The sequence below is a fragment of the Hippocampus comes genome, unplaced genomic scaffold (assembly GCF_001891065.2).
Source record: "Hippocampus comes isolate QL1 unplaced genomic scaffold, H_comes_QL1_v1.1 scaffold279, whole genome shotgun sequence".
Taxonomy (NCBI): Eukaryota; Metazoa; Chordata; class Actinopteri; order Syngnathiformes; family Syngnathidae; genus Hippocampus; species Hippocampus comes.
In genome coordinates this window covers 24,216-40,049 of record NW_017805456.1, presented here as the reverse complement: position 1 = coordinate 40,049, position 15,834 = coordinate 24,216, and the positions used below count along the sequence as shown (strand labels likewise).

General features: G+C 43.8%; 2 protein-coding genes across 2 annotated transcripts; both read left to right on the top strand.

The window, feature by feature from the left end:
- Positions 1-141: 141 nt before the first annotated feature.
- LOC109518625 (calcium-activated potassium channel subunit alpha-1-like) lies at positions 142-15,750 on the top strand. The gene is made up of 10 exons (XM_019874640.1): positions 142-1,888; positions 5,409-5,558; positions 9,439-9,500; positions 10,518-10,611; positions 10,736-10,847; positions 12,913-12,988; positions 13,134-13,209; positions 13,278-13,448; positions 15,089-15,180; positions 15,272-15,750. The coding sequence occupies exons 1-10, from the start codon at positions 1,655-1,657 to the stop codon at positions 15,402-15,404; spliced, it is 1,200 nt and encodes a 399-aa protein (XP_019730199.1). The 5' UTR covers positions 142-1,654; the 3' UTR covers positions 15,405-15,750.
- On the top strand, positions 7,476-8,074 carry LOC109518623 (calcium-activated potassium channel subunit alpha-1-like). The gene is made up of 2 exons (XM_019874639.1): positions 7,476-7,671; positions 7,796-8,074. Exons 1-2 carry the CDS (start codon positions 7,540-7,542, stop codon positions 7,973-7,975), a joined length of 312 nt encoding a protein of 103 aa, XP_019730198.1. The 5' UTR covers positions 7,476-7,539; the 3' UTR covers positions 7,976-8,074.
- Positions 15,751-15,834: the final 84 nt, after the last annotated feature.

The following is a 15,834-nucleotide window of genomic DNA, read 5'->3' as shown; positions in this document are numbered from 1 at the left end:
GCAATTCTAAAACCCAATAAAATCTGTCAAAATTATTTTGTAGTTTCTCTCAGAGGGTGTTATGACTGGGAAAATGTACAATCACAATCACCTCTGGACAAAATTGAGAGACCAGAAAACACTGGGGAGGGGGAGTGTCAATTAGCAAGAAACAAAAAAACATGTTTTTGGTTGCTTTAGTGGGCTATACATTTTTTCATGGCTTCACCTTGACCCATAAAAAAAAAAAAAATCATGTACTGTATAAATAATTTGGAGAAAACCGATGTCATCCCCTGTTTGTCCACAAGGGGGAGCCAAATCCACTGGCGACGCCACTGATGCCTCACTGTTAAATCAACCATTTAGTTATCGACAGTTATCTTAAGATAATATGCACAACTTAACTCGCCAAACTGAAAACTATATTTTAATTCATATTTTGTATGATGTTAACCCCACAATTTACAGATGCTTTACAACAATAAACAGAATCTTTCTCACCACAGAATGCTAAATGTGAGCACGTCTGCCCCACTGTGACATCACAGTGAGCCAATTAACGTAACAATCACCCCCACATCGATATACTGTAGTGTCAGCGAGTGACATGATCAGCTGGCCAAAGGTGCAGGATGAAAGATCATTCAAAGGAAAGTAGAGTTGCAGTATTATTGTTATTGTTGTTCGTGGTTAGCCTTGGGTGTTCTGTATTATAAACATGTTTGGCAACGTTGTCTCCTTTTTTTGTATTGCAGCATTTCTCTTCATTATATAGGACTTGATTATTCAACTTTCCATCTGTTTTTCTAAACCATTTTGGTCATCCTGTTTCAGGTGAATCTGTGCCCATTATAATCCATCAAGGGGACATTTAACAAAGAATGATCAGTCATCAATTTTGGCATGAATTGAGGCGACTCGCAATCGAGGAGGAAGAATCATGATATGCTTTAAGATACAGTGTGGTCACGAACCGGATTAAATTTGTAACTCAAGGCCCCATTGTATATCGTTGACTTCATAATCTCTTGTTTTAATTCAACGTTTACTGTGAATTTTTTTCTCCAAAGAAACGCAGACTCCAAATCTAGGGGCGGCTTTATGAAACCCCAAACGAACCATCTCCTGCCCTCATAAACATCACGTCTGCGCTCTTTAGCGCCGCCCCTCCTCCTTTTCCTCTCTCATCACTCCGTCCACCTCTCCTTCTCCTTCCATCCCTCCATCCACCACCACCTGTACATCTGCCACAAGCCAGGCCGCTACCCAGCGTGCGACGGTCGGAGACCGAGCAGCCACGCGAATCGCTCCTCTTACCCCAGCACCAATTGTTTTTGATTGTTTGTTTTGTTGGAAAAGAAACGTGAGGCGGATTCAACGTCGTCGCTGTATTTGCAACACCCCCCCCCCCTTCACCACCACCACCTTATTTTTGCCGATCGAATTGGACGTTTACGCACCGGATGACGCACGACGAAGCAAGCCGTGTCGGCATCGCGACCCTGGATCCTCCCATCCGCTAGCAAGGTGCTCCCCAGCCGCGTCCAGCCAACTTTTGCGGCCGCTCGGCAGTCGCCGGAGCTTGGCCGCCGACTCGCCATGGCCCCCGAGCGCCGGCGGGTCTCGCCGCTTTGAAACGAGTCGACGACCCGCCCGATCGCCCGGCCGCGACATGGCGAAGAGCCGCGAGCGGCTGAGCCCGGAGCCGTCGGTGCACATGGCCAAGATGAACGTCATCATCCCCTTCTCGCCCGATGTGCCGTGCGACAGCAACGGCCAGCGCATGTGGTGGGCTTTCCTCGCCTCGTCCATGGTCACCTTCTTTGGGGGGCTCTTCATCATCCTGTTGTGGCGGACCCTCAAGTACCTGTGGACCGTCTGCTGCCACTGCCGAGACAAGAAGAAGGTACGAGCGCCAATCAAAGGCACAAAAACACGCTCAGCTGACACTTGTTGGCTGTCGCAGCTCACATTGACACCCACTGACTGCCCACTCGCAAACTTTACCCTAAATAGCACCACAAAAATACGTGCATTGCAGTGAAATATCGTTGACACTACAGCCCTACGCGTTCAAGAAAAAAATAAAACTGGTCATAAATGCGTCATATTGTTAACCGCACAGTTTAAACATCATCACAGCTCTTGAGCGCATTTGAACAGAATTTTGTATTCTGTGACAATATCAGCACCAAAAATGAAGAAAAGCATACTCTCTTCTTTCACCAGGAAAAAAAAAAGTTTGTTTTGAAGTCTCGGCCATTTGGATAGCAGCACCAAATACAATCTTACATGTCCAAGTTAGTCGGATTTTGGAGAAACAAGTCAAGCTCCTTGAGTAGAAAAGCAACACTTTCAAAACGAGGTGGCCCACATTCCAACCCCGCACCCTCCGTCCCCTCAATGTCCATTTACCGCCCCTACTTCTGAAATAAATCCGTATCAGAAATGCATCGTCAGTCTCTTGAACGCGTGCCGTGTAAATTGTTCTTTTTGTTATTGCTGTTGCTAAGCAACTAGCAAGCAAGGAGCGGATGTGTGCGCTTCCAACGCACTTGCATGCACAAGGAACACCTCCCGTCTCCTCTCACCTTACCCCCCCCCACCCCAAGACATACACCATTGTCATGTAATTCGTGTTTTGTTCACAAATTAAACTTCTGCAGTCTTTCACCGTTTAACTGTTTCCCCTCTTGAGAACCGCTTTGATTGCTGCACTTTGCCACCACAGTGTTGTGATGCCCTGGCATCTGGACAAGGAGAGCCAGAGATACGCCAAATTGTTTACGTTCGTCATTATTTTTGAATATATACTAAATTATACATCAAATATGTGAAAATAAAAAATGGTGACCGTCCGCTGTGCTCTGCAACATGGCCCAGGCCGAGTTTCAAAGCATTCGTGTAGTTTGCTTTCATCATTGAGGCGATCTGAGATCTATTGCGACTCGTTGAATAATAGATGTATTATTTTTTTCTCATTATAATAGCAGCAAATGCCACTTTTTGACAATTCCTGTCGTGGGCCGTGACATTTTCAGATCAAATCGAAACCTGGGGGGCATAATTGGACGTCATCAAACTCGAGCGTTTGAACTCTCACCCCGCTGCCGTTAATAATGTCAGTCATCTGCTAGAAAGTGTCACCATGGCAATTACATCCACCGGGTGGACTCGCGCTGGCAACATTTCGTAGTTTCATTTCCAAAAAGTCATGCGCTGATTTGACGAGCGAAAACCGTTGCGTCAACCAATCCTGCACTACTGGTACGTGTTTGGTCGAAATTTTTAATTTTAAAAATGTTGCACTTTTTTCATTACAGGCCCCACAAAAACACAAAACATTTTGTCTTACTGTTTTCAAATAAGAAAAAAAAACGAAAGATTTTTTTTTACTTTAGCAAAATAGCAAAGAAAGCACGCTGTGGACCACGATTAATTAACGTCAGCTGATTCTGGTGAGTCTAATTTGGCCACCTGGGCGCAGCATAATTTAGTCACGCAGACGCAAGCGAAGAAGAACAACCTCGTCTTCGTCCTCTTTTCTCTTCTGGCTAAGTAACTCAGATCAATGCTGCATCCAATGTTAGTGATTTTTCATAGAGGATAAAAAATATGTGCCAGTAAGTGTCCACATGTACTTCCACAGTTTGTGTCCAAATATCCGCTGCAACGAACACCTCAATTAGCAACGCTGACGTTAGCATGTCAATTTGAATTGTTTGTTAGCATTACGCTGAGCGACGCTTCCCAAGCTAAGCCGTATTGTTTGTTTTAAATACACGGTGATATTCTTTTTGTATTTCGTTTTCGATTGACCTTCAACTGGGAGTGCCGCTGAACAACTGCAAGCATTTTATTTTTTTGCTGGAGGAGTAGTTCTATATTTCTCAACGTGTTACTTTTTGTCAAGTGAGCTACCATGCTCTGCTTCACGCGTTGCTAACAGAATTGTCAAGCGCCGCCATCAATTAACTGATGAGTGAGGTGTTGGGAAAGAGCTGCACGGTTCTAGGACATTTTGTCTTCGTGCATTTTATTAGTTTTTAGTATGACTATGCACAGAATGATTTCAGAGTGATGAGGCGTCAGGTGGCTTTTTCGACTAGAATTCACCATGTGGCGCACCACCAAATCAATACTTTTTTTTTTTTCCTGTTGCGTGGAGTCAGGCTGCGCTTCTTGGAGCGCCTTCTGTCCAGCTTGGCAGCCCTTAGCAACAGTGACTAAGGTAACCGTGCCGGAGCATCGTATTCACATTAGTGTTTTTAGTATCGTGCTTTTCCAAACAATTTTAAGCAATATTTTTTAACGAAACTGCGACACAAGAAGAGAGGAGTGAATCACCGCTTACTAACATTTAGTTTCTCAATGAGAGAGAGAGAGAAAATAGATGTTAAGGAATTTTCTAAAAAATGGTATTAATGGTACCAGTGACTAAGGTAACCGTGCCGGAGCATCGTATTCACATTAGTGTTTTTAGTATCGTGCTTTTCCAAACAATTTTAAGCAATATTTTTTAACGAAACTGCGACACAAGAAGAGAGGAGCTAATCACCGCTTACTAACAGTTTCTCAATGAGAGAGAGAGAGAAAACAGATGTGAAAGAATTTTGTAAAAAATGGTATTAATGGTACCAAAATTAGTAGTCTGTTAATATGATTAAGGGCATATTTGGTAGAATAAGCATTTGTAGCCTCTGCCTTACTTTACCCTTGGGTGTGCTGTTCCACACCTTAACTCCTACAGCACTGCTAAAAACGAATATGTAGATTTACAACTGAGCGGAAAAACATGTGCAGCATACTTGTGATGGGACGCACACACACACACACACACCACATGCACACAAACATTTGCGTGGTGTGCATGTCCGGAATGCGACGCGCTAAGATAGCTGGCACGGACTTCTAGGCACACGCGTGTCCATAAGAACACGCCAACAGCTTTGGACATGAAAGAACGGATGACTTAATGGTCGTAGATGTCACGTTAGTCTCAAGGTTGCCTTGCATTTGTGGCCTGAGCGCTCTCTCTCTCTCTCTCTCTTGACACCCACTCTTACTGACCTACACCTGATGCTTAGATTGTACATACGCTGGAGGTTCTTTATGGAGACCTGCACGCATGGACGTGCTTTGTCATTTTATATCGGCATACGTCATAGTGAAATGACATTATAGGACAGCAAGTAATGAACTAAAAGCACCTACTCGTGCCTATTTCAACAACTGCACAAAAATTATATCGCTGATTATCCCTAAATAAAATTGAAATGTTCTAGTAGGCTTTTCCTTCTCCTGGCATTTGGAAAGGAGGTGAGTAGACTTCTAATGTCCAATGTATAATTTATGAATCCTACATGAGTATTGACACCAATGTCCCACTTTTATTTCCCCTGTGGTGCTTGTCTCTGGCGGGTCAGGACGTGCACAGGCTGACCCCGGCCGACGGAGTCCTCAAACGTGCCGACAAAGACGAGGCGGCGGCGGCCAGCGAGGTGGGATGGATGACGTCGGTGAAAGATTGGGCGGGAGTGATGATCTCCGCTCAGACGCTGACGGGACGAGTCCTGGTGAGTGCTGAGCCTCGGCGTTTGGCGTCTGATGATTGCTGGCTGGCTCGTCTCCGCAGAGACGGACAAAGAACGGAGAGAGCTTTAAACAGTGTATTAAGGTCACACGCTGGCATCCCATAATGCCTCTCGGAGAGAGAGAGAGCGAGGATCACATCTGGTCAAGTGAGGGCTGTTGCCATGGCGGCTCACTAGTTCAGTGAGGGGAATTACCTCAGTTCATCGAGAAGGCTATCCCAATCTTTTTTTGGAGTCAAGGCATTTATTTATTTTATGTTGGAAACCAAAGTGCCCAACAAGAGGCCAAATGCTCTTTTTACCTTTTTTTTTTTTTTTTTTTAAATCGCAGCTGGCTCAACCTGATACATGAGCGAAAAGTACAGCAAGCAGTAGAAGTAGCGAGCGGTGTCGCCACAGCAACGGCGGCTTAGCTTCACCTCGCAGATGTGTGTGCATTCAGCCCTTTAATGGGCCACGCTAAAGTCCACTGTCACATGCATGCACGACGTATGTAGCCTTCCTGTCAGCTCATATGTAGGTACACAAAACAATAGACAACCCTGTTTTTTACTTTGTAGAACATAGTCATAACCAAATGTGAGTATAATTAACAAAAAGTAATGAAATAACTAAAATGTAATCATTTTCCGTCATAAAATAAAAAATGCTTTTAAGAAACGCAAACTAACTGAAACGATAGCTTAGGTTAATTATAAGACTTTCTAAAACAAACTATAATCATAGCGGCAATGCCCTTAGTTTGCGTTTTTTTTATTTAATGCCATAGAAGAGCTTTTGGGATTCTCTAAAACAAACTATAATCATAGCGGCAATGCCCTTTGCGTTTTTTTTTTATTCATTGCCATACAAGAGCCTTTGGGATTTGTTTGAAATTTCAGTTTTGCTGTCTGTACAGACGAAGGAAGGTCAAACTGTCGTTTGGCAATTGTCATTGATTTTACTTTATTAGTCATTACTTGGTGATTGTTTAAAAATCCTGCTATAGACAAATGTGCCATATATTAAAAAAGTAAAACTTAAACTGAAAAATAAATTGCAAAATAAAGAAAAAAATAAACTTAAATGAAAAAAAAAAAACCCCACTCCAAATGGTTGCCAAAAATTGCTTTCAATCTGGCTTCTGCTTTAATTAGCAGCAGGTAGTGTTTGAGTCAATAACATTTTATTTGCTCTGGGCTCTCGGGAGCCTGAAATAAAAGCGTGTTGACTTGAACAACAAAGCCTTTGTGATGACACGCAAGCCACAGGGGGGGATCCCGTCTGTCTTTCGATGCCTTATTGGTTCCTACGCCGCCACACACGCTGGCGCGAGATCGTCGTTTGCGCGATGTCACCCTGGCTCTGCACCTGCTTTTAAAGAAGCTCACAACAGTCGAGAGAAGTTGTTCCAAAACACCCTTTGAACACGACGTCGTCTTTCACGATGACCATAATGACTGCATGTCCAAACACGAGGCGTTGCTAGCGAGCTGAAACCGGCCTTGTTTTTTGGTATTGAGTATTTTCGGATAAGGCAAAGAAAGTCTGACAGAATGACCATAATGACTGCATGTCCAAACACGAGGCGTCGCTAGCGAGCTTGTTTTTTGGTATTGAGTATTTTCGAATAAGGCAAAGAAAGTCTGACAGCGTAAGTTGGCACTATCTTGCGGCAGTTTGACACATCAGTTTGCTTTATTTAGGAAAGTGAAACATAGTTTGTTTTTTTGGGAAAATGTAACCAGAAGTTTGTTTTTACAGTTTGACACATCAGTTTGCTTTATTTAGGAAAGTAAAACATAGTTTGTTCTTTGGGAAAATATAACCAGAAGTTTGTTTTTCCAAGGCAATGCTTGCGAGTGCATGCGTTATGTTGCCAACGACTGCACCTACGATGAAGTCACGCTTCCCTGGCGTCTTTTGCGGGAAAAAGACGACGAATTGTCCATCGTGAATCGCAGTTGTCGCGCGGTGGTCGCCCATGTGTTGTTTTTTTTTTCGGGTTTGTGTGTCCCGCAGTCCCATCGAGTCGTGTCAGAACTTCTACGAGGACGTCACGCTGCAGATCGACATGGCCTTCAACATTTTCTTTCTCCTCTACTTTGGCCTCCGAGTGAGTAAAAGCAAAGCACTTTGTACTTTGCAAGGCGGCGTATGAATAAACCAGAGTTGTGATTGTAATTAAAGCGCGCTGGCATGAAACTAATCCCGACCAATAAAATGTTGTTTGTCGGCAGTTCATCGCGGCCAATGACAAGTTGTGGTTCTGGCTGGAGGTCAACTCGGTGGTGGACTTCTTCACGGTGCCGCCCGTCTTCGTGTCCGTCTACCTGAACCGGAGCTGGCTCGGTAAGCTTGACTACACACCGCCACCGCTTCTCAAACTCTGGGGGTCCAGTGACACCTTCGCCTTGTAATGGCAGCGAAACATTACGTCCATATGGACCTTAAATGAAAATGTTGCCTACGGAGAAACTTGTAATGTTCCCATAACACATTTTTTAGAGGGGGGGATATGTGATCAAAAACCCATTTCTGGGCTTTCGCTACGATCCGATGGCGGCCGGATCTTGTAAGCTTTGCTGTCGCCATTTAGTGGCAGAGTGCCTCAAGCTGAAGCAAGGACCTGCCAAGAGCCAGATTGATGCGTGAATCACTCAAAGGAGCACGGGGCTTTTGTGAACTCACAAATACCGTGAGAATTCAGCTGGCGGGCAAAGATCGCAAGTTGGGCCGCTTACCCAGTGGACATTATTTTCTTTTCCATGTTGACACCCCCCCCCACCCCCATTCTGTGCTTTCTTGACGTCACTATCGCGTCCCAGTGCACTCGGTCATAGTCTTCTAATGAGCCTCCAAGGCCCAAACAACTTATTTACTACATCTTGGCGATTAACTATTCATGCGAACGCAATATAGACGACACGGATGGTGGCACACGTGCCTGACTTGGGTCCAGAAAGCCTTGGCACAGATTGTATGAATCAGACATCAATAATGTAATAATACGTTTTTTAAAAAAAATACTTTATACTTATCCACAAGTTGTGGTCCTTGCCAAAGCAGTAGCGGCTTTACTGCTTCTGCTTGTCACGTGGAGCCATAAAGAGATTTTCTGTCTCTGAAAAGAGGAAAAATGTTTATTAAAAATTCATGCTGGTGACTTTTTTTTTTTTTTTTTGGCCACTGCAATTCCACATCATGGAGATGAATTGGGGCCACATTCATTCATTATGGATGCTTGGCTGCTCTCCTGTTCTGGGCGGCCTTTTGTGTCATTTGGAAATGGATGAGCGGCGGCTCGCCTCACGCGTCAAAGCCCCGCCGCTCTCCTTCCACCGCCCGCCTCCATGTGGGCTTTCAGCATGGAGGATGTGTGTCCATGTGTTACTGACAGTTACATTAGGAAGTGTGAAAACTTGGAAATGACCCGTATTTCTAGGCAGAGTAGCAACATTTTCTTCATTACTGATGAGAGTAAAACAAAACGGTGCATTCGTATTTATTGTTGAAGCATTGCATCAAAAAAAATCTTTTTATACAAAAAGGCTGACTGAAGGGTTCGACCTTAAAAAAAAAAAAAAAAGTCCACAGATATTTTGTGTTGGTGCAACAGTGCTTAGCTGTTAGCACAGAGGCTCGTGTGTGTGTGTGTGTGTGTGTGTGTGTGTGTGTGTGTGTTCCTCGGTTGCTTGAAAGAGGACGCCGCCATCCGTCACCTCTCGTATTTATTTACACTTTGACATGGAGACGCCAAGTGAGGAGTGAGTAAACTTTTTGCTCATTTAACACAAATACTGGATGTAAACAAGCCTTGATTTGTAACCCGGGGCTAAGTTTGTGTTCGCAACAAGAACAATCAACTTTTCTTGTCTTTCAGGTGGTGCTCGTCTTTGCCCTCAGCATTGGAGCTCTGGTGATCTACTTCATCGATTCCTCAGAGTGAGTATTTGTTGGGAGAGGGGCGTGACATTGTGGTGAAAAGGTCATTCAAAACAAAGGAAAGGCCAAAGATCCTGTTGCGGGAGAAAACACTCGTTCACTAGGTGGCCGGAAGTAGAAGAAGACAAAGCAGGAAGTGGCCATTAGGAAGTAGCCTGAAACTATTCAACGCCGACGGATTCATCGAGCGAACGAGCCGGTGTCCGCTTTCACGCCGCGCTCTCGTTCCCTTTTCACCTGACGAGCTTCACAACTTTCAATCCTCGGCCTTTTTCCAGAGTTCATTTTTCACCTCGCGGCCCCCTTCGTTTCTGTCCACAAGTCCACTTTGGTGCAGTCCAGCCTTTCCTTCCTGTAATTAGCTCTGCGCCCGATGACGGAGGCGCTGCGGTCCTTCTGGAAGCCACCCAGCAAACCCGTCTAGGCTGCTTGGCTTCATGTGTTAGGACTTTGATAGAACACTTGTCACATTGCCATCCACTTGCAATTATTGTGCTGCCCGGCGTCTCTACCTAATGGCCAGCGGTGCGGTGTTTATGGACTAGAGATGACCGACATGTTGAAATCAATGCAGCATCCTTCTAACTTGTGCCTGGTTTAATGATTTCTCTTTATTTGTGCCAGATACAAGGGTTTATTGCGGGTGAGACTCCCCGACATTTTATTTTTTATTTTTTTATGGTTGCCTGACATCCTCCTGCGAGCGGACGTGACTTCTGCATGCACTTAAACCTTAAACTGCTGCTTTCAACACCACCGCCCCACCTAAAAAACGCACACACCGGCGCATGTGTGTGTGTACCTGCGGCAGCTTTTTAAGGGTTAACGACGGATATGCACCAAGGCAATGCTTGCGAGTGCATGCGTTATGTTGCCAACGACTGCACCTACGATGAAGTCACGCTTCCCTGGCGTCTTTTGCGGGAAAAAGACGACGAATTGTCCATCGTGAATCGCAGTTGTCGCGCGGTGGTCGCCCATGTGTTGTTTTTTTTTTCGGGTTTGTGTGTCCCGCAGTCCCATCGAGTCGTGTCAGAACTTCTACGAGGACGTCACGCTGCAGATCGACATGGCCTTCAACATTTTCTTTCTCCTCTACTTTGGCCTCCGAGTGAGTAAAAGCAAAGCACTTTGTACTTTGCAAGGCGGCGTATGAATAAACCAGAGTTGTGATTGTAATTAAAGCGCGCTGGCATGAAACTAATCCCGACCAATAAAATGTTGTTTGTCGGCAGTTCATCGCGGCCAATGACAAGTTGTGGTTCTGGCTGGAGGTCAACTCGGTGGTGGACTTCTTCACGGTGCCGCCCGTCTTCGTGTCCGTCTACCTGAACCGGAGCTGGCTCGGTAAGCTTGACTACACACCGCCACCGCTTCTCAAACTCTGGGGGTCCAGTGACACCTTCGCCTTGTAATGGCAGCGAAACATTACGTCCATATGGACCTTAAATGAAAATGTTGCCTACGGAGAAACTTGTAATGTTCCCATAACACATTTTTTAGAGGGGGGGATATGTGATCAAGCTCATAACAAATTTGCGTATTCACAGATTAATAAATTCGATTCATATTTCTACGTGTTTGTTTTTTTTTTTTTTTGGAAGTGATATCACAAAATTTACTCCAAATATTTTGGACCCTCAAGCAGACCTCAGGGTGTCCCTCGACTCTCGTTTGAGAACTTGTGTGTGTGTGTGTGTGTGTGTGTGTGTGTGTGTGTGTGTGTGCACGCGCGAATTGTTGTGCTGTGCTCCACGTGTCCGTCCTTAGTGCAGGCAAATCACACCGGAATGGAATTGGACCGTGATTTGAACCCCTCCCTCATGAAAACAGAAACAGGCTTTAATGGTGACAGGAAATGAAGGATTATGGGGATCTTTGCAGACGGCTTTAAATGTATTATTTTTTTTCTCCTCCTCCTCTTGTCTGGCTCTGGCGAGGCACAAAGCCAAACGCTCACAAGCAAACTGTGTGATCATGTGTTGCGTAATGTCATGTGGACTTTGAATGTCTTGCTCAAATTTAAGGTGGAAGAAGCTACTTGAATTATGAAGCTGGCGCCACCTAGTGGACGTTCTGCAGCACTGTCATTGTCCCGTCTGCCCATCGGCCACTTCATTAGGTCCACTTGTATCCACGCCATTTGAATATATACTTAATTTTCTGATCATTTTAATCATATTGATAATAAGGACATCATATTTTTTTAATGAAATGTCACTTATTTTAGTCATATAAATATATTTGACATGTAGAATTATGACTTATTGTTTACAACATCTGCCATTATTTCAGGGATTAAGCGAGCGAATCTAAAAAAAGAAAAACTGCACCAGTTTTTCCCCATCGTTGCGCACACACGCATGTTGTCATGTGATCGGAATTTTCCCTCTCAAAAACAACAAGCTGTTCTTTTGCGAAGCTTAAGGGAACAGGACATTTGTTGCGGGCTCTAAGGACTGACCCAGAGGTCAGATTGATGGACACGCTTGCTTCCCGCTTCTCTGGATGAATCCGAAAGAAGCTTATGTATCGCCGTCGCAACACCACGTCAATATCCTGTCGACTTTAAGCTCACCATAAGCGCACTAGCGGGCTAGCGCGGAGGACAAAAGTTTCTCGTTTGAGCTCGAAGACGTGCCGAAATGATTCCGACAAAGATGTTAGTGTACAAGGGGGCCGACGGGGCCGTCCAGACCGTGCCTGCCACCAGGCGGCGCAAGAAATCCACCGGCGAGCTTTTCCAAAATGGATACCGGGTCCGCAACGGCCACGACAAAGACGAGCAGGAGTTCGCCGGCGGCTCGCACTTGCCTTCCGGCTTCCGTGCCGTCTCCTACTGGGGTAAGACGCGTGACCGCTCTCAGTGACGCCAAGTGCAAATACTTCTATCCTCTCCTTTCCCCGTTTGGAGCAAAAAAAGGGATTCACTCCAATTTAACGTTCCTCAACGCAGCATAAAATATGGGGAAAGTGAAGCTCTGTGGAAACTTTCTGAATCAAATGGTCTTCATTTTATTTCTTCAGATTTAGACATCGATTTTTGAGTCTTTTCAGAGAATTACTGTATCAAATTCTTACAGACATGCTGATGTGTTTGCTGGGATTTTCCGTCGCGGCTTGTGATAGGTTCATTTTGGTGTGATGGTGACACGTCCACCTGCTGGTGTGCTTTGACGGTCTTCATTCAGCTTTCGCTCGGGGGGACTGAACACAAGTTGCATGCGGCAGCGGGACCTTTTGTTGGTAGTTGTTGAAAGTAACCGCGAGTGCTTGTTGAGTGTCGAAATGAATCCGCTGAAGCCGCTGTGCGATTTTGTGAAAGGTCATTTCTTTTCGTCACCCATGTTCCTTTTTAACACGCACGGTCTTATTTTGTTTGTTTTTATGCTTTTCTTTTTTTTTCCGGCAGGCTTGAGGTTCTTAAGGGCCCTAAGGTTGATACAGTTCTCTGAGATTTTACAATTTTTGAATATACTCAAGACAAGGTAAGACCTTTTAATCCCGTTTTTTTTTCCACACTTTTTCTTTGGCATGTGTGAAGTTTTAAAATAACCGACTCATCATCATTGACTGTAAGTAATTGGACAGCCAAGCTGACTGGTTGATAACGCGAACCTTTGTTTGAACCAGCAACTCCATCAAGCTGGTCAACTTGTGTTCCATCTTCATCAGCACATGGCTCACGGCGGCCGGATTCATCCATTTGGTAAATCGCATCACCGCACGTTGATGAAGAGTAAGCTTTCCCCATATCAGAACCACGTGTTTTTCCAGGTGGAAAATTCTGGGGATCCTTGGGAGAACTTCGAGAATTCTCAGGCGCTTTCCTACTGGGAATGTGTGTACCTGCTGATGGTCACCATGTCCACGGTGGGCTACGGCGACGTTTACGCCAAAACCACCCTGGGCCGACTCTTTATGGTCTTCTTCATCCTTGGTGGTCTGGTAAAGAAAAGCCTCTCCTTCGTTCAAAAAAAATGACAGAGGATACCACAGTGTTGTTGCATGTCATGTTTTGATTGTGCTCATGCTGAGAGATGAGTGTTAGACTTCCGACATCAACTCTTTCACGACAGCCATGCCCCTTATTTGATTTTTTTGACCCAAAAAAAGTATTGACTTGGAAACGTTGGACATATAACGTCACTCATTCATGGACTAAAAAACAAAAACACATTTTCTTGTAATAACATAATTCCCGTGAAATGCATCTTTTTTTAAATTTATTTATTTTTTTTTAATTTTATGACTGAAGTCGCAACATCAACATGGACATTTTCTCTGTAGAAAATGTCCATGTTGATGTTGCGACTTCATCCGCATCACTAAACAAAATGTCTTCTCATATTTCCTATATGAACATTTTTTTCGGAATATTGTCGATTTGGCGACGTCATGTCTCAGCATTCACACAATTGCCATGTGTTAGTGACTGACGGTTGATTATTTCTTGTGAGTTGTTTTCAGCATTGCGGTTTCAGGTAGCTCTGCCCCTTTGTGCCCCTCTTGCCAACCTCCTGACCTCTTGACCTTCCAACCGCCTAACTCCCCTCTCGACCACAACAAACACTGACACTACAACAATTTGCTCTGAGGCCCTCTAATGATCTTATTGATTGCCTCTTTGCCCCGCCGCCACACCCTCTAAAAAAAAATAAGTCTTCAATTATTTTTTTCTGAAATTATATACGTCATATTTGTGACAAAAATAACTCCTAATATAGCAACTTTGCTCTTGTAAAAATTATTTCCTAAAAAAAGTCTTGTAAAATAATTGAATTAAACTTTGTATGACCCTTTTCTGAAATGGAAATCATAGGAGTCCTCTAACAATTTTTAAAAATGTATTTTCTGTGTAAAGTTGCATATTTTAATACAATTTTAGTCAAATATTAAAAATAGCCATTCGTGTCATTCATGTAAAATGATGAATGTTCTTTTTTTAAATAAAAACAATTCTCGCAAAATATTTATATTTTTACTTTTTAAAATACTAATTTATGACTTTATTTTTTTTATTGTCTGACTTTATTCTTGAATTGGTCCAGTATTCAGCGTAAGCACCAAACTACGATGTTGTGGTTTCTATAAATATTGATAGACAAAGCAAATGTGACGTCTTCAGTTGAGGGCATCGGTGAAAATCGTTGTGTGGTGTGTTTGTTGATCAAAACATGGCACTTAAGGATTCCTCTCTATAGTCATTTTGTAAAATTCATTTTCCTAACTCAGATGAATTGGCTGCCATTCTTTATAACATCCTTGATATACATATTTTGTTCTAAACACAGTGGTACTTGAGTTTGATTCTTTCCATTACCACCTCCCAACACGTCATGGCTTATAATACAAAAAATTCACTTCAAAGTCAAGATACCACTGTAACATACATATTTTTTGCAATGTAACTGATTTAATTTCAAGCTACATTGACACCATTTTTAGTCATTCTTAACCATGGAATGCCCCCGCCCTCCCAGAAAAAAAAAAAAAATCATTTTCCTGCACTTGGATGAAATCTTCAAGGTAGTGGGCCTGCACTTGATTTCTCTGCTCGCCTTTTCTGTCTCCTATGTGCTCCTTAGGCCATGTTTGCGAGCTACGTGCCTGAAATCATAGAGTTAATAGGCAACCGCAAGAAATACGGTGGTTCCTATAGTGCTGTTAATGGCAGAAAGTAAGTATTACCCGGGAGGCCGCAGTAAAGGCTTCTCTTGCATGCCCCCCCTTTTTTTTTTGTTTTTGCTTTTTCTTTTCCACGCATGTAGGCCATGTTTGCTCGCTACGTGCCAGAAATTGCCGCTCTCATCCTTAATCGGAAGAAATATGGAGGGAGTTATAACTCGACCAGAGGCAGAAAGTAAGTCCAATCATGTTCACTGGTGTGGTTTTTGTGTGTGACTTTTTCTTGTCTTTTCTCCTGGTGAGAAATGTGAGATGTAAACATCTCCGCGTTCAAGTCACACCGTGACTGAAGAACTGGGCCATGGTTCGTTCGTCTTGTTTGCTTGTGTTGTCGTCGTCGCTGCTGCTGCTTCGTGTCCGCCCGCTAGGTATCGTTCTTGTGTTGCCGTTTAAAAACAATGTGGCTGCCTGTCAGGTGTTGAGCCAACTAGTCGCCATCTCGACCAGTCAACACGTTGTCTCGTGTAGTCACGTTTGTCTTTATTATCTATACATAGCATTGCAATTTTTCATCATAGAACCTTCACCTCCTAAGATTACCGTATTTTCCGCACTATAAGGCGCACCGAAAAGTCTTCCATTTTCTTAAAAGCTCACGGCGCGCATTGTGTAGTTTTTTTTTTTTTTTTTTTTTTTTAGAACGCAC